Here is a 23915-nt window from a genome sequence, read left to right as displayed (position 1 = left end):
GACTCATTTTTCTCATTTCCATTTTAGGCATCTCACAGCAGGGAAGGTGTGGAGCAGGAACTTTGCCTATAAGCAGTTCCAGTACCGTACTGATCAAGGAAAAACGTCAGTGTGCCTCTAAGTTTGGAGCCAATAATCTTCTAGGCCTTTAACACTGATCTGTTCCAGGTTAGTTTAAATCTCTAGGAATTGCATTTGCTGCACCTCATGCCTTGTTTGACATTGTGCTGGTGATGTAATTTATTGTGCAACTCAAAGGACTGCTGGCACAGCCTCCAACGTTGGTCAGTATTTGTAGAGAGTTGGCAATAGGGAACGGCGAGAGGTATGTGGCAGCAGTTTGCATTCTCTTGTTTCTGTGTGCATGTTTGCTTTATCAGGGCAGGTAGTGCTAAGGAGGGGACAAAGTATTTTTAAGCTCTGGAATTTATCCACCCAGTATATATCGCAGTATGTTGTTTTATGTGCTGCAGTGCCGACTATTACCAGCTTGTTGTTAATGTGGTTTGCCACCATCATTGCCTTTTCTGTAGGTCTAAGTGCCTACTTAGTTCATAGTAGAAAGGGAGACCGATACTGAGGCCTGACAAGATGGGTGATCTTTCACAAACAAGACAGATATTTTCAAAGCCACCTGTTCAGAGAAGTTATTATATACCTCTGGCATAGGTGTGACTTGAATCGGGGTCTCCTGGCCTAAAGATTGGGACACTCCCTCTGCTTTCTAGAGCCCCCGAACAAGATACTGCTTTTTTTTGTCTTTTTTTGCATGACAGCAATCAGGTACAAACTACATAAGTAGGTTGGACATTATTAGACAATTGGGAGACGTGCCAATGGCTCGTTGGTTTTAGGGTGTGATTCTTGCTTTGCGGATGATACAACCTGAATATGCGAGAGATCCCGGGTTCAAATTGTGGACAAGCATTGTTTAGGGCAGCATGGTGGCTCAGTGGTTAGCATGCTGCCTCACAGCGCCTGGCACCTGGGTTCGATTCCAGCCTCAGGCGACTGTCTGTGTGGAGTTTGCATGTTCTCCCTGTGTCTGCATGGATTTCCTCCAGTTTTGCCCCAGAGTCCAAAAATGTACAGGTTGGGTGAAAAGGCCATGCCATATTTGCCCACAGTGCTCAGGGATGTTTAGGTTAGGTGGGTTAGACATGGGAAATTAGGGGGCTGGGTCTGGGTGGGATGCTCTTCGGAGGGGCGGCGTGGACTTGTGGGCCGAATGGCCTGTTTCCCCACTGTAGGGATTCAATGATCTGTGACCTGTCTTCCCCCCCAATGAGATCCTAAGATGTTCTGCCTTTTTCTAATTCCGTTCTGTCATTGGATTGGGTGAAGCTGAATGCAATCTGCAACATTAACCCTTTCAGAACCATTATTACCTTTTAGATAGTGCCAGCCTCAGCAACTCGTGTTCTTGACATTTATTGGTTGAAATCCTTATCATTTGTCACAATTGATGGATCTGAACGTGTTGGCAACTGACTGTTGTGGACTTGTCAGTTGAAACTGAGACTGTCCAAATTGATTTAAAACTGGGCCTTGCAGCTTGGTGGAAAGTTATGGAATTGTGGACGGTCACCGTCTAACCTCACTCTCTAGCTCTTAGCCCATCGCCATGTGGTTTATTCATTTCAGGTGAATATCTAATCGCCTTTTGAATATTGAGGATTTCAACCAAACAAATGATTAAGTTAAAACCGATATTAGCAAATTCACAAAATATGGTTGGTGGGTTTCCAGGTAAAATCCTGAAGTTGTGAAAATCTAAAATTTAATTGTGAATCAGTTAAAGATAACAAAGGGAGAGATTTCTGGATCGGAGAGTTGAGTTGAATAATTTGCCATTTTAAAAAAATCTTGTGATTTTATGAAATGGAATGGATACAAATGCTTTTGCTGAATGATTCCCTGATGGATTTGGATCCTCACCCCAGAGTTTAGCAGGCAACTTGATAACTCACTAAACCACTAAGATCCTCCTTTGGATCAGCAGATAAGAAATGTCACTAGTCACTCTCAGGAATACTTTATTGTGGTTTCATGTATTGTGATTTATTCTTGGTGATAGGGACCCACCACAAAATATCCTTCATAATGACATCGTTAGAGTGTGGAGCTGGAAGAACATAGGTCAGATGGCGTCAGGAGCAGGAAAGTCGATGTTTCAGGTTTACACCCTTGATCAAGACAGGCCAGGGGAAAGGGGCTCGGGAATAAATGGGGCAGGTGGGGCCGGGGCTGGGGGAAGGTAGGTGGAATTGTGACAGATGGATGCAGGTAGGGGTTTTTACAGTCTTCTGTATAATGGCAGTCACTTATATCGACTAAAAAGCATTGAACAGGTATTTAGTGTCGCTCTTCACAGTGGAAGCCACAAATGCCGATAATTGATTGCAAAGAGGCTATGCTGGGTGAGAACCTAGAAATGATCATTATCACTAAAGAAATAGTATTGAGCACGTTAATGGGGCTGCAGGTAGACAAGTCTCCTGGCTCTGATGAAATACATCCCAGCATACTAAAAGAGGTGGAGGGGGAAATAGCAAATGCGAATTGTGGTAATTTATCAAAATTTGCTGGATTCTGGAAGATTAGAAAACAGCAAATGTTCAGCGTTGTTTAAAAGGAGGGAGACAAAAGGCAGGCAAGCATCGGCCTGTTAGCTTAACTTCTGTTATGGGGGAAGATGTTTCAATTTCTTCCTCGATGAAAGATTCAGAGACATCTGAATAGAAAAATTGGCCCTTTGGGCAAACACAGTTTGTGTTCACGAAAGGCAGGTCACGTTGAACTAATTTAGTAGAATTCTTTGAGGATATTATGAGCGCAGTGAACAATGGCGAACTGGTGGATGTGATGTATCTAAATTTCCAGAAGGCATTCGACAATGTGCCACATGAAAGGCTGCTGTATAAGATAATGGGGCCCATGTTAGGTAATCTATTTGCATGAATAGAGGATTGGGTAACTAGCAGAAAGAAAAGAGTGGGGTTAAATGAGCATTTTTATGGTTACCAATCAGTGGCTAGTGGTGTGCCTCAGGGATTGGTGTTGGGACCGCAATTGTTTACAACTTATGTAGGTAATTTGGAGTTGGGAATCAACTGTAGTGTGTCAAAGTTTGCAGATGACACTAGGATGAGTGGTAGACAAACTGTGCAAAGGATTCTGAAAGTCTGCAGAGACTTTGCAATTTTGTTATTTTAGCACAAGGTCCATATTACCTCTTGTGTACTGCAGGTTTTTGGGTGATTAGTGACACAAGATTTATGCAATAACACCTTTTTTGAAACAGGTTAACACTTCCACATTAGTTGACTAATATCCTATGCAATAGATAGGTTAAGTGTGTGGTCAAGGGCCTGACAGATGGACTGCAATGTTGGTAAGTACATGAATCACAAAAAATTGGTTTGCAAGTGCAGAAGATAATTAAGAAGGCAAATGGAATATTCTCCTTCATTGCTTGAGGGATGGAATTTTAAAATATGGAAACTATGCAGCAGCTCTATAGAGGGCTAGTGAAGCCACATCTGGAATGCTGTGTCCAATTTTGGAGTTCTTACTGGAGAAGGGCTCTACTGGCACTGTAGGGAGTGCAGAGGAGGTTCACTAGGAGATTCCGGATTTGAACGGGTTGGCTTAGGAGGAGATTGAGTAGACTAGGACCCTATACTCTTTGGGATTTGGAAGAATGACGAGAGATCTTATGGAAACACTTAAAATTATGAATGGAATAGATAAGATAGAAGGTTGTTCCCCACTGGCAGGTGAAACTAGAACTAGGAGGCATCGCCTCAAAATAAGGAGGAGCAGATTCAGGACTGTTTTGAGGGAGAACTACTTCATCCAATGAGTTGTGAATCTGTGGAATTACCTTGCCAGTAAAGCAGTTAGGCTACCTCGTTGAACATTTTTCAGGCAAAGGTAGATTTTTGAACAGTAAAGGAATTAAGGGTTTTGGTGAGTGGGTGGGTAAGTTGAGCTGAGTCCACAAAAATAACAGCCATAATCTTATTGAATGGTGGAGCTCAAGCGGCCAGACGGTCTACTCTTCCAGTGATTAATGGGAACTGCAGATGCTGGAGACTCCAGGATAATAAAGTGTGGAGCTGGATGAACACAGCAGGCCAAGCAGCATCTCAGGTGCACAAAAGCTGACGTTTCGGGCGTAGACCCTTCATCAGAGAGGGGGATGAGGGTCTAGGCCCGAAATGTCGGCTTTTGTGCTCCTGAGATGCTGCTTGGCCTGCTGTGTTCATCCAGCTCCACACTCTGTTATCTCTACGCTTGCTCCTATTTCTTATGTAGTTATACGTTTGCATTAGTGTGAAGTTCAGAGTTGTCAGTTAGCACACCTTAAGCTCCTTTCATTTTGTGCAGAAATACCTCATTAAAGTTTTTCTTTTTATGCAGAGCCATTTGTTAGTTTTTGATTTGACCTACTTTGCCATGTTGCACTCTGTTCCTGTAGTTTTAATCATATTCCTCTTGGCTTTAGACCGGAAGTTAGCACTGAACACTATCTTTTTCAGCAAGGTTCTTTCCAATTTCTGTTTAACCAGCCTTGATTGGCTACCACCAGATTAGAACAAATGTGGAAATGTCAACCATCACAGACGGAGAAAGATCAACTGAAGCGAGGCTAACATCTGTTACCATTTGTTGTTCTTGAACTATTGGCATTTCCACAGTTTTTAATATTGGCATAACCAGTCAGCATTGCAATCCGTGAAACCTTTTCCAGTTTCTTCAGAGAAATTGGAAGATCAGGCACCTGAAGGCAGAGCTGAGGAGTCTGAGCAGTGGGGATGAAAGAGAGAAAGGGACATGGGGGAAATAGTAATGAACTTCAGGTCACTGCCCATAAAGGACAGATTGTGTTGGCACAAGCAACTAGGTATAAGCAGTGGAAACTCAGCAGTGATTGCTTCACTTGGCATTCTGCTACTAATGCGGAGGTGTTAACCTGTTTCAAAAAGGTGTTAAAACCTGCATCAAATAACTTGTACCATTCATCTGTTGTAGCACCAACAAGAATTTCAAACATTATACATTATTCATAATTAGGCATTTGTGAATGGACAAAAATCTGACTTCCTTAAGAGGTGCTTAAACTGCAATACAGGGCAAATCATCTAGGGAACTACTGATTTGTACATGCAGTGAACCAAGCTGTGAGATCAGAAGTTTGGTAAAGGTTCTGAAAAGTCTAGTTAGGATTGAGGACAAAGAGTCAACCCACACACTTAAATCCAAGCCTGCTGCTAGCAAAGTGCGATTGGAAAATAAATAGTTTGCCATAATCTATTGCAGCACTTTTGCGTAAGTATAGTGGCTGCAGCTCCAAGCCTTGCCACCTCAGTTGGATACCCTTGATTGGTCATTGTTATACTGTCAGCCACACCTGGCCCTGTTTGAAACAACTACTTCCCCCACTCCGCCATTACTCCCCAAATGTAATCACTCTTTTTAAAGCTGTATTCCTTTTATTATTTTAGCGTAAGGTGCATATTACCTTTTGCGTACTGCAGGTTTTTGGGTGATTAGTGACATAAGGTTTATGCAATGGCCTATAAAAACACTTGTGAAGTGGCTTACTGCATCAAAACAACCTATAGGCCGAAACGCGCTCACTTCCTGTGTATCTTTGCTTCATTCATGTTCTTAGTTTCTCACTAGCAATGGTAGCTTTCCTCGGTGATCCTTTTAGCTACAGGCTCTTCTTGTCATTTTCTTCAACAAATGGAAAAGCCTCAAGAGTTAGGAAGAGGGATTGTTTTATCTCCCATCTAGTCAGTAAAATGGCCCAGTTAAAATAGCTTCGTTCTTTGAATGTTTTGTTTTTCTAGTTTTGTTCCTCTCTTGACTGCGGCTACATAGTGTGACATGAATTGTATCAGAAATCATGCATGCAGTTCTGCAAACTATCTCTCATTGCAGTGTTGTGACACTGGCTATCAGTTTTCATTGTGGAAATTGTTTGGACTGTTAGTACATGACTTTGAGAGATCCTTGTTATTAGTAGCCTGTATCCTTTGACTGAATAAGAAAACATCTAAAGACCTGTACAGCCATGCTCCTCTTGTGTCAAAGCATGTCAGTCTGGGGTACTGAAGAGAAGCCGTACGTGAAATAGTTCTGAATGATGCAATCCAGGGCTATCCAACCACGGTTCACAATTCTTGATTTTTAGAGGTGCCAGTGTTAGACTTGGACTTCCAAAGGCAGAAGTCCCATGACACCAGGTTATCATCCAACAGGTTTATTTGAAATCACAACCTTTTGAAGCACTACCCCTTCATCAGGTAAAGTATCTTCTGACTTTGCACACAATTCCTGATGTTATAACTTGACAACTGTCGTTCCTTAGATTCCTGAGTTACGATTTATTTTGTGACACTTTGGCATTGTTATCACTCTGTGCTGTGGCTTGTATTAAGTGATACGATTATGAAATCAGTCTATCAGATTAAAGTGATAATGAAGCTTGTTGCTTCAGAAGTACAGGGTTGTATATCTCACTGGCTGTTTGTTTTGTTGTCAGACCTGTCAATTTTTCAATACTTCCCCATCGCCTGACATATTAGACTTTTTTCAAAAATGACCTTTGACATGCATCTGCTTATTGGCTCTGTGCCACTTGTGTGGGTCCTGGTGCACTCCATGAGTAGCAGTGGAGAGAAAGAAAATGATGTTGCGAGGATGTAAAACAGAAGAACAGGAAATGAACGATTGCAGTTTTAAAATTCTCACTTTCATAGCACAGGGACGTGTGCAGCTCTTAGCCTGGTTACACAGATCCTATTCTTGTTGCAAACCACAGACGTTCACCTCAGTTTTTTTTGAAAGCTGAATGTATGGGGGCTTTGCAGAGTGTGGTATTTGCAACTTATGACCAGAGTAATAGGAGTAAGTTTAAAGGAAGTTGTGGTATTGTTAAAATAGTTTCAAAATCAGAATCCAGACAAACAGTTTTATGTTCAATATAACTGTCTTTGGCGGCAAAAGTTATCTTCTAGTTTCAGCTTCAATTTTCCCTTTGAACAAGTCAGATATAGGGAATTCTGTGCTGAGAAACTCTCCACCCCCCCGACTCCCCAATGCCTGCCCACCATCTACAAGTCATAAATCCAGGGTATGGTGGAACACTCCCCAGTTTCTAGATGGGTGCAGCTCTGGCAATGCCCTAAGCTTGACACAATCAGGGCAAAACAGTTTGGCACTACTTAGACCATAGTCATCAAGCCTCCTTCAACAGCACTTCCAAACTTACAACCTCTGCACCTAAAGTGACAAGGTTAGCATATGGATTGGAATGTCACCATTCTGAAAGTTCTCCTCCAAGTCATACCCTAGCCAGGCCAAGAGTTACATCACCATTCCTTTATGGCTACTAGGCCCAAATCCTCGGACACCCTAAAGGCACTAGAGCCTGAAATATATCTCATGGACTGCAACAGTTCAGATATGGAATTTTTTTTGGTGGTTTTACCATTGGTACTTGAATCCCACGCTGGAAATAAAAAAAACATACATGACCCCGTTTTGGTTTCAATAATGACTGATGATATTGAATTGCGACTAAATTGGAAATATAAAGTTAGTTTCAGGAATGGTGACCATCAGTTGCAAAACCCCTTCTGGCTCATTTAATGTTCCTTGTAGGGAAGGAAATCTGTCATCCGTAGCCAATCTGGCCTACATCTGGCAATCCAGACACACAGCAATGTTGTGGACTTGTAACTGCCCACCGAAATAGCCTAACACACCACACAGTTCGGGACAGTTTGCAAAGAACAACAAATGTTAGCCTTGCCAGTGCCATCCACATCCCACTGAATAATTTTTCAAAAATTCAGGTAATTTATTTGTTCAGAGGTATTGGGCATGGCTAGTTCTGGAGTACAAGTCATCAGGACGGTTGCAGTTGAGGGCGAAATAAGTATTTGTCATCAGTACTTGATACTTCTCTGCAGTTAGTCTACATTACCCACCATTTGTGAACTTGACAATAGATCATATTTGCTAGGTGCCACACAATAATTCTTTTGGGTATCACCAAAGTCTTGAGTCACATTAGTCATTCAGTGTCTATTGTGTTTGTACCAACAGCTTTGTAAGGCTCCAAAACTGGATTGCTCAATTAAGCTTCCACTAACGCCTGCAAGTGCAGCATGGCAGAGGCTCAGTCTGACTGCCAGAGACAGTTTCAGGCAGCTGTCTCAGTTATCCAGGCCTTGCCAAAAAATGGTGAGTATGTTTTCTTTTTGCCTTGAATTAACTCTGACCATATAATGTTTAAACAGGAATGGCATCAAATGAAAGCCATATCAGTGTTTAATTCTCTCTCATTTATTTTCTACTTCCTAACTTGCCTCTGAACCCATTCTTCTGTTAAGAGGTCTACCTGAGTCCATTCCCAAGTCTCTACCAGGGCTGAATACAGTGCACGGTCATCCAGCCAGTATCAGAGGTAGCGACTCAGTAATTTGGAAGAATGGAAATTGGGCAACCATCCATTGGTCACTTGCTGTGATTTTTAAAGGGGGTATCCTTATTTACATGCTCTAATATAATCAAAGTTGTAACCAAAACAGAAATTGCTGGAAAAGCTCAGCAGCTCCAGCAGTATCTATGGAGAGAAAGCAGAGTTAATGTATCAGGTCATCTTCAGAACTGATTGTAGCTGAGAAAATGTTGGTATGTGCTGAAGGTGGAATGGGGAAGGGAGGAAGGTTAAATGATAGGTAGAGGTGGAGGTGGAGATGGAGCCCAGAGAGAGAGAACAGCAGTTAGACAGACAAAGAAATGGGTGAAGGTCAGTCTGGTAGAGTGAGTAGCTGCCAGTGGGGACCATTAGTAGCTCATAATGGGATGGTTGTGGTAGTAGCCCTTGTGCTGACAAGGCCTGATGGAGGCGGGTGGTAGGGGAGGAACATGAGTGAAGGTGCTTAGGCCCTAAAATTATTGAACTCTACCAATTCCTGAAGGCTACAGGGTCCCAACAAGATTTTCAAAGCTGTTTTGCACAGTCTTGTGAAGAATTATCCTATCCTTGGCCTATTTTTGAATGGGCACAATGTGGCAGTCATTGTGTGAGACACTCAGGGATGAATCACCTTGAGTTGTTCCTTTGTTGTTCCATCAAATATGGGTATCACTAGCAAACTTCATTTTTAATTGCCCTTGAGCTGAGTGGCCTGCTAGGTCACTGCAGAGGAACGTTAAGAGTTAACCACATTGCTGTGTGTCTGCAGTCGCGCTTAGACCAGGTCAGGACAGCTGGTTTTTCTAGAGAGCCAGGTTGGTTTTTACAATAATGATAATGTTTGTTATGGTTGCCATTATAGGGACAGCTTTTTTCCATGTTTCTTTGCATTTAAATTTTGCCGTCTATCAAGGAGGGATTTGTACTCATGCTGCCAGAACATTAACCTAGATCTCTGGATTACTGTCCAATGGCATTACCACTACAATATTGCCTCAGTCTGGATTACTGTCCAGTGATGTTACCACTACTACATTGTCTTTTCTGCTTTTTCATGGCTGAAAACATTAGGTTTTGTCTTACATTAGGTTTTATCGAAGAAGAGCCCAATATGCCTGTTGCAGACCCTTTCCCCTGCTTCTGACAAACCTCAATGCATGGACGCCATCTGCTGGTCTCCTACTGTCCCCTACCTCTTTGTCTTCAGCTGCTGTTGTGACATCAATCGCCTTAACCTCTCCACACCTCTCTCTCTCTCTCCACCCTCTCCCCAGTAGAGCATGCAGCCCTCGGCTGCCTCCACTGCAAGCCCAACCTCACCATTAAACCTGATGGCAGGAGAGGGATGTGCTGCGGTGGTCGTATGGTGTACTGACCCTACATCACTGAAGCCAGATGCAAACTTTCCAACACCATCACCCACTGTGTCCTCAATTATGACCCCACCCCGATCACGTTGCAGACTTGTCACCTCAGCAGACCGCCTGTCCATAGCTTCCAAGTTGGTTATTCCCAAACACTGCACCGCCTGTTTCTACCTCCTACCCAAAATCCACAAACCTGACTGCCCCAGCTCGGGCAATATCTCTGCCTGCTCCTGCCCCACTGAGCTCATCTCTGTCTACCTCAACTCCATTTTTTCCGCCAGGTCCAGGAACTCGCCATCTATGTTTGGGACACTACCCAGGTCTTCCACCTCCTCCAAGACTTTCAATTCCCTGGCCCCCAACACCACTTCTTCACCATGAACATACCGTGTCTCCCTACACCTGTCCCCCACGAGGAGGGCCTAAAAGCCCTCCATTTCTTCCTGTCCTGCAGACCCAACCAGTCCCCCTCCACTGACACATTCATCTGCTTGATAGAACTTGTCCTCCCCCTCAACAACTATAATTCCTCCCACTTCCTTCAAGCCAAAGAGGGTGGCTATGGACACCTAGCTGGGTCAGAGCCATGCTTGCCTCTTCATAGGATCCATGGAATAGTCCCTCTTCTGCAGCTACACCGGCACCAGCCCTCACCTCTTCCTCCGCTACATCATTGACTGTATTGGAGCTCCCTTGAGAAGTTCAAACAGTTCATTGACTTCACCAATGCCTTTCACCTCAACCTTAAATTCACCTGGACCTCTGACACCTCCCTTCCCTTCCTAGACCCCTCTGTCTCTATCTCTGGTAACTGCCTCAGCACTGACATTTACTTCAAGCCCACCGACTTTCACAGCTATCTTGACTACACCTCCTCTCACCCACTCTCTCGCAAAAATGCAATGCCGTACTCCCAATTTCTCCAGCTCTGCTGCATCTGCTCCTGGGATGAAGCGTTCAACTTCCATACATCCCAGCTGTCCTGTTACGTCAAGGACTGTAACTTCCCCTCTCCTGTGATTCATAATGCCCTCAACTGCATCTCCTGCATTCCCCCACTTCTGCCCTCAAACCCTCTTCCACCCCCCAACAAAACCATAAAGGACAGAGTCCCCCTGGTGCTCACATACCATCCCACCAGCCTCCAAATCCAGTACTACATCCTCCACCGCTTTCGCCACCTGCAGTCAGACTCCTTCACCAAAGAGATATTCCCCTCCCCACCCCTCCCTGCTTTATGTAAGGACTGCGCGCTCTGTGAATCCCTCATCTACGTCACACTCCCCACCAACCTTTCCATACCCGGCACCGCTCCCTACAACCGCAGTGAGTGCTACACCTGCCCCAACATCTCCCCTGTCACCCCCATCCCAGGCCCCAAACAATCATCCTGTGTCCTGTAGGGATTCACCAGTACATCCTTCGACCTGATCTACTGCATCTGTTACTCTTGCTGTGGTGTCCTCTGCATCGGAGAAACCAATCGCAGACTCAGTGACAGATTCGTGGAGTATCTGCACCCTTTACTCTATAATTGACACCACCTTCTGCTTGTCAACCATTTTAACTCCCCTTCTCACTTCCTTGGCAACATGTGACATTAAAGGAAGCACAGAATGGACAAAGAAGTCACTTACAAATTGGAAGAATAACACCATATGTTCTGCCTCAGGAATTTACAGCCCAATGGCCTCAATCTAGAATTCACTAGTGACAAAAACTCCCCACCCCATGGCCGCATCCCGTGTCCAGCCCTCCCTCTGATCCTTGCCTCCTTGACCCAACACAACTTGTCCACTTTTCTTCTCGCCTATCCACTGATCCTTCCAATTGACCAATCTCCACAACTCTCTATCTACATTCACCTAACACCAAGCCTTGATGAAAGGTCCTGACCTGATGTGTCGACTTTGCTGCTCCGCTGATGCTGCCTAACCTGCTGTGTTCCTCCCGCTCCACACTGTGTTGGTTCTGACTTACAGCATCTGCAGTTCTTGCTATCTCGTTGGGTTTTGTCTGTTGTATCCCTCTGGTGGTTTGGCTGAGATTTCTCGACATGAGTAATTTTAGACATAAATGTCCTTTTCAGTCTATGATACAAACAGTCCATTGGTGTAATTTTCTTATTCTGTTAGAAAGGAAGCTTTGGTCTGTTGGGGAAGTATTGGTTAATTTCCCTGGCATCGATGATGAGTTTCATAGCTCCTTCACGAATAATTAGCTTCATTGCCAACTGAAATAAATGTTCATTTTTTAACCATTCTGTGCTCTCCATTGGCACAGCTTATATGACCCCATCTTCATTTAGCAACTCTTTAGTTTAATAAAATGCCCTAAGACACATCAGAGATACTTAATCATAAAAAGGTATGAGACATTTGGGGAAAATGACCTAAAGCTAGGTCAGAGGTTTTGAGGTATGTCTCAAAATGGAAAGTGAGTTAGAGAATTGTCAGGAATGATTCAAGAGTTTGCTACCTCGGCAGTGGGCAGCGATTAAAATCGGAGCTGCACACAAGGCTGAAATTGGAGGAGCACAGCCATGTTAAAGGGTTGTGGAGCCTGAGAAGAATTGAAGGGTCAAGCCATGGAGCAATTTAAAAATGAGGATGCAAAATTTAATTTCAAGCTCACCTGAGAACCACTCTAGGTCAGTGAGCATAGAGGTGATGAGTGAACAACAGGAGATAGAGAATTAGAGGACTTTGAGCTTATGGAGGATTGAATGTGGGAGGCCAGTGAGGAGTACCTTTAAAAATGTTAATTCTTACTTTCTTGCTGGTTATTGCGCTGAATGTTTTTGTTTGTTCTTGACTGCCTATTTCCCTGCTCTCAATGCCCTTCCTAAAAGTTGCTGTCTGGTGCCACCTCTGGCAATACACTTAAAGCTGGAGTTCCCACACACTCATTCATACTGGGAAAATCAATTTTAAAAAAAAAACAAAATAACTGCTCTAAATCAGGAAACAAGACAGAAATTACTGGAAAAACTCAGTGAGTTTGACAGCATCTGCGAAGGAAAAAACAGTTAACATTTCAGGTTTGTTTCTGAGGAAGGGTCACCGCCCCTGAAATGTTAACTGTTTTTTTCACTCTCTGCTGCCAGATCTGCTGAGCTTTTCCAGCAATTTGTTTAGTTTCTGGGAAAATCAATGCCTGGACGGGATCGTGTGGAACAGATCAGTGACTTTTCAGCAAAATGAGCCACTCCTAATATCATTTCACTTGCAATTTGTTCTATCTTTTAGCTATTGTAAATCAAACTGTTCAGCAATGCTTTGATACCTCTCGGGAGCAAGTGGGACTTGAACCTAAAGCTATTCAGTTTACCAGATCAGGTTCCACCCATAAACCTAGCTGTCCCTCTGTTCCAGATGATACGAAGGCTTTTCAAATTCATTTGTACTCATTTTCACGGAGAGGGTTCATTAAAAGCTTTCTCTCAATCCCAAATTACTTAATTAAGAAACTGATAATGAAACTGTTGAAAGTTGTAACTGGGTCAACTGCCCAGGTTACAGTTCGCAAATGGATTGAGTGTTTGAAGTAAGTAAATTTACCTGATTTGCTGAATTTATTTTACCTGCATAATTGCCAAAATTATTTCTATTTGACTCTTGAACTGTTACCCAACTTGCCCAATTTTGAGTAAATTATTGCTGCGATTTCCTGATGCCATCTGAGTTGTTCAAATTCTGGAATTCCCTCCCGAACGGCATTGTGAATCTACCGACAGCACATAGACTTCAGCAGCTCAAGAAGTCAGCTCACCACCACGTTCTCAAGGGCAACTAAGGATGGGCAATAAATGCTGGCCAGCCAGCAATGTTCATGTCCCACAACTGAATTAAAAATGTTCTGTGATCGGAGATAATGGGAACTGCAGATGCTGGAGAATCCGAGATAACAAAGAGCTGGATGAACACAACAGGCCAACCAGCATCTGAGCACAACAGCTGACGTTTCGGGCCTAGACCCTTCTTCAGAAAAGGGGGACGGGGAGAGGATTCTGAAATAAATAGGGAGAGAAGGGGAGGCGGACTGAAGATGGATAGAGGAGAAGATAGCTATTTGATTGAGAGACTGATAGCTGATTGTGTTGAAGAGAAATCGTAGCTTTATTTTATGCTTCTCTAGTGTGTTAGGAGGCCTCGAGCTTTCTGCTGCATTTTTTTACATGTCAATGACACGTTAGCATATACAGGGGACTGATGGTGAGTGGCAGAAACTTGCTGAGGTTTGTTTTCTTCGCTTGCAGAAGGCTGAGAGGGGACCTGGTTGAGATGATGCATATTGATAGGGAGAAACCTTCCTGCTTTGTGGAAAGATTAATAACGAGGGGCAGGAAGTTTAGAAGGGATTTGAGGGCAGTTTTATTTTTAAACTCAGAGGATGGTGAGTATCTGGAGTTGATTACCTAAAAGGGTGGTAGAAGTGGGAACCATAAAGATATTTAAAACGTGTTTAAATGAACATTTGAAATGCCATAGTGTTTCAGGCTAGGGGACAAGTACTGAAAAATTGAATTAGACTGGATGGATTCTTGATGATGGAACAGACAGGATGGGCTGAAGGGCTTTTTCCTCCCCTGTAAAATGCTCTATGCCTGAGTCAGATGACAGTTCTTTCTCTGTTTCTGGTTCCACTTCAGGACATGTGCAGAAAAACTAAAGCTTCCACCTCCAGTGCAATACAAAGGAATGCTGCACTCTGAGGTGCTGTTCCTTCTGTGAGATAAACAGCATCGATGACTTATGTTTATTACAGCACCTTCTAACATCATGAAAATGTGCTGAGATGCTTTGTAATGAGCATCACAAAGCAAGATAAAACATCTGTCCTCTCTCTTTTCACTATTACAAAGGACGCTTCATGAGTTCTCCCCAGAACCCTGGTTGATATTTCTCCCTCAGTCAAAATGACAAGAAAACAGTTATCTCAGCACAGTCACATTACGATGTGGGAGCTTGCTGTGTGCACATTAGCTGCAGCATATCCTTCCTGACAACATTTGCATGTTACAAGTGCACTTCAGAATTACTTTGCTGACTGAAACTTGGAGACACTGCTGTTCTGAAAAACATAATGTAAAGGAAAGAGTTTCTTTCCATTACCAATTACCTACCAGTACTGAAAATGAAACAAAATACAGGAATGGGCGACAGAAGAAAATTACGAACATTTTTGTTTCAGCTTGTTTTTCAAAATTTCCCAGCTATCAGGCTTGAAAATTGGAACAACTAGAATTTGAAAAGTTTTCTGCTGAATTTCTGAATATAAGACATCAGAGAGGGTGCAGAACAAATATTCTGTAGGTCACTCAGGGTTTGAGAAGGTTAGGGAAGCTGGAGCTGGTCTCCTTCGAGAAGGAAAAGTTGAGAGGTGGTTTGATAGGAGTATTCAAGATAGGACGTGGATAAATCTTGACTGGAACTTCATCCTCCACCTTCAGCATTTTCTCACTTCGCTACTGACTGTCTGTAGCAGCAGTGTGTACCACCTACAAGGTAAACTGCAGGAATTCACAGAAACTCCTGAGACAGCACCTTCTAAATACATGACACCTTCCCCCCCCCCCCCCATTCTAGAAGGACAAGGGCAGCGGGTACATAGGAACAGCGCCATTCACAAGTCCCCCTCCAAAGCCACACACCATCCTGACTTGGAATGGTATTGCTGTTCCTTCAGTGTCACTGAGTCACAATTCTGCAGCTTCCTCAACATCATTGTGGATCTATCTCCACCAATGGGCTGTAGTGGTTCAAAAACACAGCTTGAAGGTGACTCGGGACAGGCAACAAATTCAGGTCCAGCTAAGCAAGACCCACGTCCCATGAAGGAATAAAAATGGGAGAAATGGTTCTCATTTCTGACAAAGTATGGAAACATTCAGAACATACATTTTAGCTGATTGGCCAAAGAAACAAGAATGACATGAGAGGATTGTTGTTTTAACGCAGTAAGTGATTTAGACCTGGAGTCCATTGCCTGAGAGCTTGGTGAAGGCAGATTTAATCATGGCTTTCAGTAGACAATGGGATGATTAGTTGAAGTGTTTTTTAAAAAAGCAGAGCTTTAAGGAAAAGGCTAACAGTGAGTACTCACTGAATAGCACTTGCAGAAGGCCGGTGTGGATATAACCAGCTGAATGGTTGCTTTTCAAGTTGTTTGTATTCTGATTCCCAATCAGTAATAAATGTACATGTGGATGTCACATGAATGCCAATGGAAAAGGAAAAATAGCTACTGTGTCTTTCATAAAACCATCCCATAACTCTGCACTGCTCTGAAGAGTGGGCAGGGAGTTTGTTTTAAATCAGCAAGCAAACACCAAATAAGTATATCAACACCCAGTGCACCCTGATTATGAGCCTTATCATTTTCACCCTTCTAAGACTGGAAGTGGAGAGATTGCAAGTCTGTGTTTGGCCACATGATGTCACCAGATTTTGTTTTACTCAGTAGGGAGACCTACTCGAGTTCTGCACCTCCAGCTGCTATTGCTACAGACAAAAACACATTGAGATGTCCAGATTCTTCAAAAAGCTCTTGGTGTTTAGTGTTCTCTATACTGTTAACTTAAAGCGTTCATTTTGGGAGCACTGAAGGTGAAAATTTGTCTCGCCTCCCTCCAAGTGCTAGACTGTAGAGCAAAGATTTATCTGAGCATGTGCATTGTGCTAAATGAATTTGGGACTGGAAAGGGTTGATTAATGTGACAAGGTAAGGTCTGCCCCCTCAGAAGTTGAAGGACAGCTCTTGGCAGGAACTAACCGATTCTCCATGTGGTCAGCAGGGGCTCAGTGATTATCCATCATCACAGTTTGTAGCAAAATTAGTAATATCTATTTACTCGTATATTAAACTTGATATCTGACGAGATCGTATATTTCTGACATGGTTGTATGAGTAGAGATTGACTAGTTTGGGATTGTTTTCGCTAGAGTTGAAACAAATGAGGGGGAATTTCATAGAGACTTATAAAATTCCAATAGGACTGGACAGGGTCGATGCAGGGAGGATGTTCCTGATGGTAGGTGTCTCCAGAACCAGGGGTCACAGTGAGTATTTGGGGTAGATGACTTAGGATGGAGGTGAGAAGACATTTCTTCACCCAAAGAGTGGTGAGCCTGTGGAATTCATTACCACAGGAAGTAGTTGATGCCAAAACATTGAGTATATTCAAGAGGTGACTAGTATAACACTTGGAGCGAATGAAATCAAAGGTTATGGGGAGAAAGCAGGATTAGGCTATTGAGTTGTGTGATCAGCGGTGATCGTGAAAAATGGCAGAGCAGCTTGAAGGGCCAGATGGCCGCCCCCTGCTCCCATCTTCTATGTATCTATAATTTAACCAGTTTTTAATATGTAATAACCCTATTTACTGTTCACCAAGACTAAGACGACCTTCTGCCTAAGATCTTGTATGGGCATCCTTCCCCATGTGGTATCAATAAGGTGGTGTTGAGGCAGTAAATCTACCCAAGTCATCTAAGATTGTATCAAGCATAGTAAAACCTCGAAGGTTCTATCAATGCTTACTTAGTAATCTTGATAAAACTGAGGAAGGAACATCAGTTTAAATCTCCTGCTGAATCTGAATGTATATAATTAGCTTGGTGAAAATAAACGCAAATTACTTTGAAAGGTTCTTAAGATGTTAGCCGCACTTCTTATCTTACAGTTGTTAGACCCATCGTCAACACCGTCTAAAACTCCATACGATGACAACAAAAGCTGCGCTAGAGTTTCTGTTGGGAGGAAGTTTGTAGTATGGCTCAGTGACCAAACTACCATGAAGAATTCATCTGTTTTTAAAAAAAATTACTTGCATTATAATAGCTTCCCTTTTCTCCCCATTCACGTTCTTGACTTTTCTGTTGATCAAGTCAGCCAGTAATTTCGCACTGTTTGACAATCCGGAGTGCACAAAGTTGTGATTGAATGGCAAAGCAGACTAGATGGGCTGAATGGCCCAACTCCGCTTCTGTATCCTACGGTCTAGGTCACACTGAGGTTACTACTACTTCAGTGAAATGAGAATGAATGTAAATAGCCCAACTTGACTTAGAATTCCTGGGAGTCAAGGAAACATTGGACGAAGAAAAGAAAGTGCTCTTTAGCATGTCGAAATATCTCTAGTGCTTGTCAAACTTAATTACTGAGTGTGGTTTTTTAAATGTTCCGTACAGTGTAGAATAATTGTTATCAAAACAGTTTTTCATCAAGTGTCAGAGTTTAAGTGGCAGTGAGTGATAGCAAATTAGTGATGATATGAACTGTTAGTGCCATTAAAGTTAACATTTGAGTTTTAAAATAATTTACTACAAGCTGCAATTTTTGATAAGATTATAATTCAGTTCATGAAGTCACTTTGGAAATTTTAAATCGGAAAACGATTAAGGTATTTTAACAACAGCCAAGGTATATATGTTTATCCTTTTTTTAAAAAAAAAATCTGAGTTGTGTGTGTCTGAGAGAGGATGGCAACTTGCTGTTCTCCTCGTGGAATTAAGAGGGGATCTGCACCCTTTAGAAAGGCCATTCAGACTGCTTGACACTACTGGTTGCTGACAGTGAAAGTCAGACATTTAAACAGCTTAGCCAGCTATTGAATGCCTCAGGACTGGGTGGATTGGCTGCGTTCTTTGTTCGTTGTACCCCTTCTGATATCTCTAACCTTTGTCCAGAGTTGGGGGGAATCAGAGGGGAAAATGTGACCTTTTTGTATGAGCCAATCAAATGCACCGCAGTCACCCAACAGCGAGTTGTGCTGTGTATAGTATGATTTATTGTAATATTTTTGAAGTACTAGTCAAAGAAAAACTTTGTATTGCTTTAACTCCTTATGAGAAGCATCATACAGCTAAGTGATAAATAAAGCATCCACTTTGTTTGCAGAAGCGCCACATAAATAACAAACAACTTCAATAAAACTTTTTTGGTGGATGAAGGATGTATAAAATTGAGGAGGTAGGCAGGAAGGAACTTTACCCCTTGATAGAGGGACTGTTCCCTTTAAACTAAGGGAACATTGACTTAAACTAAGAGACAGAAGGTGTGAGGGGGAAAAAAATTTTCACCCTAGTGGCCAATTTGAATGGTACACAGCTTGACTTTTTGATCTGAAGGATGACTTCCCTCAGAATATAACATTGCCTTAGTGCTGCATGTAAACACAAGTTTGGATTTTGTGCTGAAGCAGTTTAAACTCAACCTTTTTCTGTGGAGGTGTGAGCTGACACCATCTGGGCTTGGGGTAAAGCTTGCCATTTGTATGGAGAGCCTGTGGTTGATGAACACCTCGCAGTTCTTGTTACTTCTTGGGGCAAGGAGCAAAAGCTTCTACTGCCAAATCCATCCTGCACTACGCAGATGATGCTCACACATCCAACCATTGAGGATGAAATGCCACCTTATAAAAAGGAAGGTGAAAAGAAAAATCACAGTGGGAGACAGGTGGAGAACAAAATATGAATGTAATCCATTTTCCAAAGTAAAAAAGTTGGACCAGTGGTCACCGATTAAGTTACACATGCAGTGTGTTTTACGTTGTCTTGGGTACCCCTGTTTCTAAATCCTATGTCATTTAAATTTCCAATTTTTTTCTGATTTTAACCTTCTTTTGTTGCTTTGTGTAACTGATTCTCATATTTGCAGATTTGTGAGATCAAGCATCCCAGTTATTCATTAGCTGATTGCCATGACAACTGAGAATGAGTGTGTGTGCAAATAGCTACGCTACTCACTTGGATGTGTGCCACATTCTCTCCCCTGCCGCCGGTTGTGTAATGTCTTTCCCAGTACGTATGCCTAAAATTTTCATCTCCTTGGTTACAGATCTGGCTTGTTTTCACCTCCATTGTCAAGTATTGAGAATTGAGAGGGTTTGGAACTTTAAATGACTGTATTTGATGACCAGCTGGAAGATATTCAGCTCAAGCCCTCTGCTTTGTTGACTGAATCGGTGATTACAGCACTTCATAACATAGAGTAAATATGTCTAAATCAAACTGGCAAGTCCCACGTTGTATCACCTGTTATATATCAGGAAAAGATAGCAAGGTTCCCCTTTTTACTTACCCCTTAACTCTATTAAATGGGTTATAATTACCATGCTTTAAGGTACTTAAGTCCATGGTACTGGGGCAGTTCATTAGCATGTGTAGAGGATTGGTTGACTAATAAAAGACAGAATTAGGCTTACGGAGGCATTTTTAGTGGATGGCAACCTGCACTCAGTGGAGTGCCACAGTGATCAGTGCAGGGGCACAGTTATTTACAATATAGAATAATGACATGAATGTACTGCCACCAAGTTTGTGAATGATTTAAAAGAAAAGGTGGGAAGCCAAGTGGATGAGTTTGACACAAAGCCTATAGAGGGACATAGACAGACAAGTTGAGTGAGTAGACAAAACTTAGCAGATGGAATATAATTTCTGAACATGCGAGGTTATGCATACTAACAGGAAGAATGAGAGAACTGAATGGTATTTAAAAGGATAAAGACTGCACATAGCCACCACACAGGAACAGGGGGGTCCTTATGCATGAAGCAGAAAAAGCTGGCTTGCAAGTTTGCTGGGTAATAGAAGACAAATGGACTGGCCTTTAATTCACAAGGAATGAAGTGTAAGAACAGGGAGGAAGAAGACGAAAAAAAATCTGCAGATGCTGGAATCCAAGGTAAAGGGGTAACACCTGAAATGTTGACTTCTCCTTTGCTCCAGATGCTGCCTGGCTTGCTGTGTTCTTCCAGCCTCCTGTTTGTCTGCTATAAAAACAGGGAGGTCTTGTTAAAACTGTGCAAAGCACCAGTCAGCTCATACCTGGAATGCTCTGTGCCCCTTCTCTGAGGAAAGGTATGCTGGCATTGAAAGCTGTCTGCACAAGATGATTTTAGGTTGAATCCAGGTATGGAGGGATTTTAGGTTGAATCCAGGTATGGAGGGATTTTCCTTTTGGGGAGAGGTCGGGTAGGTCGATCTTGTACTCGTTTGAGTCTAGAAGAATGAGCGACAACCTTATTGAGACACACTAGATTCCAAAGGGTTTGACAAGGTAGACGTGGACGAAATGTTTCCCTTAGGACCAGAGGGCATAAACTGACAGTAAAGGACCGTGCATTTGAAACCGATTAGGAAGAATTTCTTTGGGAAGTGTACCTGTGGAATTCTTCACCTCAGAAGGCTGTTGAGGCTGGGACAGTAAGAATATTCAAGGCTGAATTGACAAATTTTGAATCAGTAAAGGAATCGGGGATGATGGGGATAAAACTGGGAAATAGATTTTCTGAACAGCATAATCTCATTGAATGGCGGAGCAAGCCTGATGGTCAAAAGGCTGACTTCTCCTCCATCTTATGGTCTAAAGGGGAAGTGTTTAATCCCTTGAGTGCTCAGTCTTGAGCGAAACTGAGTTTTTGTTTGTAAGTTTCCAAAAAAAGTTTATTTTCTCATCACCTAAAAGTAGATGCAACCGCGCCCTCATATGCAGACGAAAGAAAAATCGTTTACGAAGAGGTAATATGCACTTAAGTTTCGAAAGAGTTCACTAAGTTGTACTAGTGATAATGGGAACTGCAGATGCTGGAGAATCCAAGATAACAAAGTGTGGAGCTGGATGAACACAGCAGGCCAAGCAGCATCTCGGGAGCACGAAACCTCTCTGAAGGGATTAGGCCCGAAACGTCGGCTTTTGTGCTCCTGAGATGCTGCTTGGCCTGCTGTGTTCATCCAGCTCCACACTCTGTCAACAAAGTTGTACTACTCCTGTTTATTCGATCTGGAAGCTGGAAATGTTGCAGAGCTGATTATTTCTTTTTAGTTCCCTGAAGAAAATGAAGGTTGGAACTTTGTTGTGATGAATTCACAGTAACTAGCTTGTTACAAGTGCAGAGTTCTGCCTTTGCTGCATTTGAAAGAGTAGTTTAGCCCTTGTAGCAAAGATCTGATTTGGATCTGCAAATAACCAGGTGAAAGTCTCGCCCAACATCTCTGCTTTGTGGGTTCTCAGAACAGTTCTTTCTTTGCTGTGTAGGATCTCTTTCTTCTGGTCTCTCCAAGACTGACTGATAATCTGAAGTTGCTTTCAACATGTGTGTCAATAAATGTTCTTTCTTGCAAATTGGTTCTGTCAGGTGACTATTGTGGCAGTCCTCAAATTGTCTAAATGAGCGGTTTTGAAAAATTTAGTGGGATTTAAATCTGTCCACACATCTGTTCTGAGGAAGGGCCACCGGACCTGAAACATTAACTCTCTGATATTTTTCTTCACAGATCCTGCCAGACCTGTTGAGTTTTTCTAGCAACTTTTGGTTTTGTTCCTGATTTACAGCACCCACAGTTATTTCGGTTTTTATTTAGTGTTTAAATCTGTCCATTTGCATCTCGTTGTGATAGAATGATTTCTCTTCACACGCATTCTGCGAAATTTCATTCTGCAGCCACTGCGCCTGTGTGGTCATTGTCCAAATGCTTAGATATACAATACCAGCTGTCACATTCAAAAGGGAGACCTGTTGCACTTTTGACTGAAAACAAAAATTGCTAGGAACTGCAGCGGGTCAGGCGGCACCCATAGAGCGAGAGCAAGCTAGCGTTTCGAGTCTAGATGATTCTTCATCCAAGCAAGTCAGGCAGAATCTGTGGGGGGAGAGAGAGACAGTTAACCTTTCAAGCCAAATAAGGTCTTCAGAACTTCTGCCTTTATTTCAGATCTCCTCCACTGCAATTTTGCTATTTCTTTTAGTAAACATTAACAATGTTCCAAAGTGTTGTTTATTTGTATTTTAAATTCTGAGCGGAAAGGCAGGATTCTCCGAGTGATGGGCAGACTTTTGTATATTGGTGAGCAAGGAGGGGGGGTTAGCCAACACCCTTGACTCCAGCTTATCACTTTGCAGATTGTCCATTGTCCATTTTCCATTGTTTTTAAAGAAAAAGGGAGCATTATTTTAATGCATTTACAGCGTCACACTTTTATGAAATGGACACTGGGTCAAGGGTGTTGACAACCTGGGAAGCCCTGGGTTTGAATTATTTACCCTCCTATTCCCCCAACACATGGGGACAAATAGAATTAAAAATGTTCGAAAAACAGCATTTTATTTTAAATATTGCCTTCTACCACCAGGTGCTTACCGTCCATCCCATGAGAAGATGCTGAAGTTTTACAGTTACTACAAGCAGGCAACTGTCGGCCCATGTAGTATTAGCAGGCCTGGCTTCTGGGATCCTATTGGACGTGTAAAATGGTAACCTATAAATTCTGTTATATGTTTGAAGTGGGTATGAAGGTAGTAAAATATTTGCTGCCAGAGATGTTAATTTACACTATTTAGTATGGAGACTCTTGAGTTTGTCAGTAGTCCCAGCTGTCTGCATTTTATTGCACTTTTTATGAGCTTTGGAAAATTGCAGGAACTGCAAAAATTGAAGCAGATGTGCTTTACTGAACGATTGTGAGCCTTCTCATTATAAATTAGCATTTTTTTAGTAAATTGCAAAATCAAAAATGAATTTAACATCCTCGTATCAATTCTAATGTTACTTTAATGTTGCAAAATAATATTCACTAATGACACAGTTAAGAACACTAACTTGGAAACTGTCTTTAATCTTGTGTAGGTAAATATGTTTTGGGGTTGGCTGGATGTCTGTGTATGGCAACTAGTTGGCATGTATAAGACGGTCTGAAGCAAGTGACTGAGGAATCGCCACCTGCAGAATTTGATATAAAATACACATTGTCTCTCCACAGGGCATGACCCATTTAACCAATTCCAGACACTTCAAGTTCTGGCTGGCAGACTCATGGCCTGATTAATTGCTTACATTTCATTGTGTGCTTATCACAAACACCATCCCTGTCACTTATCAATGGCAGTTATATTATAAAAGAACACCAAGCCAAAAGAGCCGCTTTCAACCCATCAGCCCTGTTTCAGGACAGTGTGTACACTTGTAAATTTTAAGAGTGCTACCTAATCCATTTAACCTCTTGAAGAAAAGGCCTAAACTGTGTTTCCAGTCCCAAGCCGAAAA

General features: G+C 42.4%; 1 protein-coding gene across 9 annotated transcripts in view; it reads left to right on the top strand.

Moving 5' to 3' along the window:
- LOC125466300 (acyl-CoA-binding domain-containing protein 5) overlaps positions 1–23915 on the top strand; it is a 103894-nt gene that overhangs the window by 3231 nt on the left and 76748 nt on the right. For all 9 annotated transcript variants that reach the window (XM_059638878.1, XM_059638874.1, XM_059638875.1 and 6 more), the window contains 3 exons: positions 28–168; positions 8125–8262; positions 23005–23125. In XM_059638878.1, the coding sequence (XP_059494861.1) occupies positions 8187–8262; positions 23005–23125 (197 nt within the window). In that variant the 5' untranslated portion in view covers positions 28–168; positions 8125–8186. The remainder of the gene's footprint in view (positions 1–27; positions 169–8124; positions 8263–23004; positions 23126–23915) is intronic.

Source organism: Stegostoma tigrinum, chromosome 31 (assembly GCF_030684315.1).
Source record: "Stegostoma tigrinum isolate sSteTig4 chromosome 31, sSteTig4.hap1, whole genome shotgun sequence".
Taxonomy (NCBI): Eukaryota; Metazoa; Chordata; class Chondrichthyes; order Orectolobiformes; family Stegostomatidae; genus Stegostoma; species Stegostoma tigrinum.
This window is presented reverse-complemented; position numbering and strand designations above follow the sequence as displayed.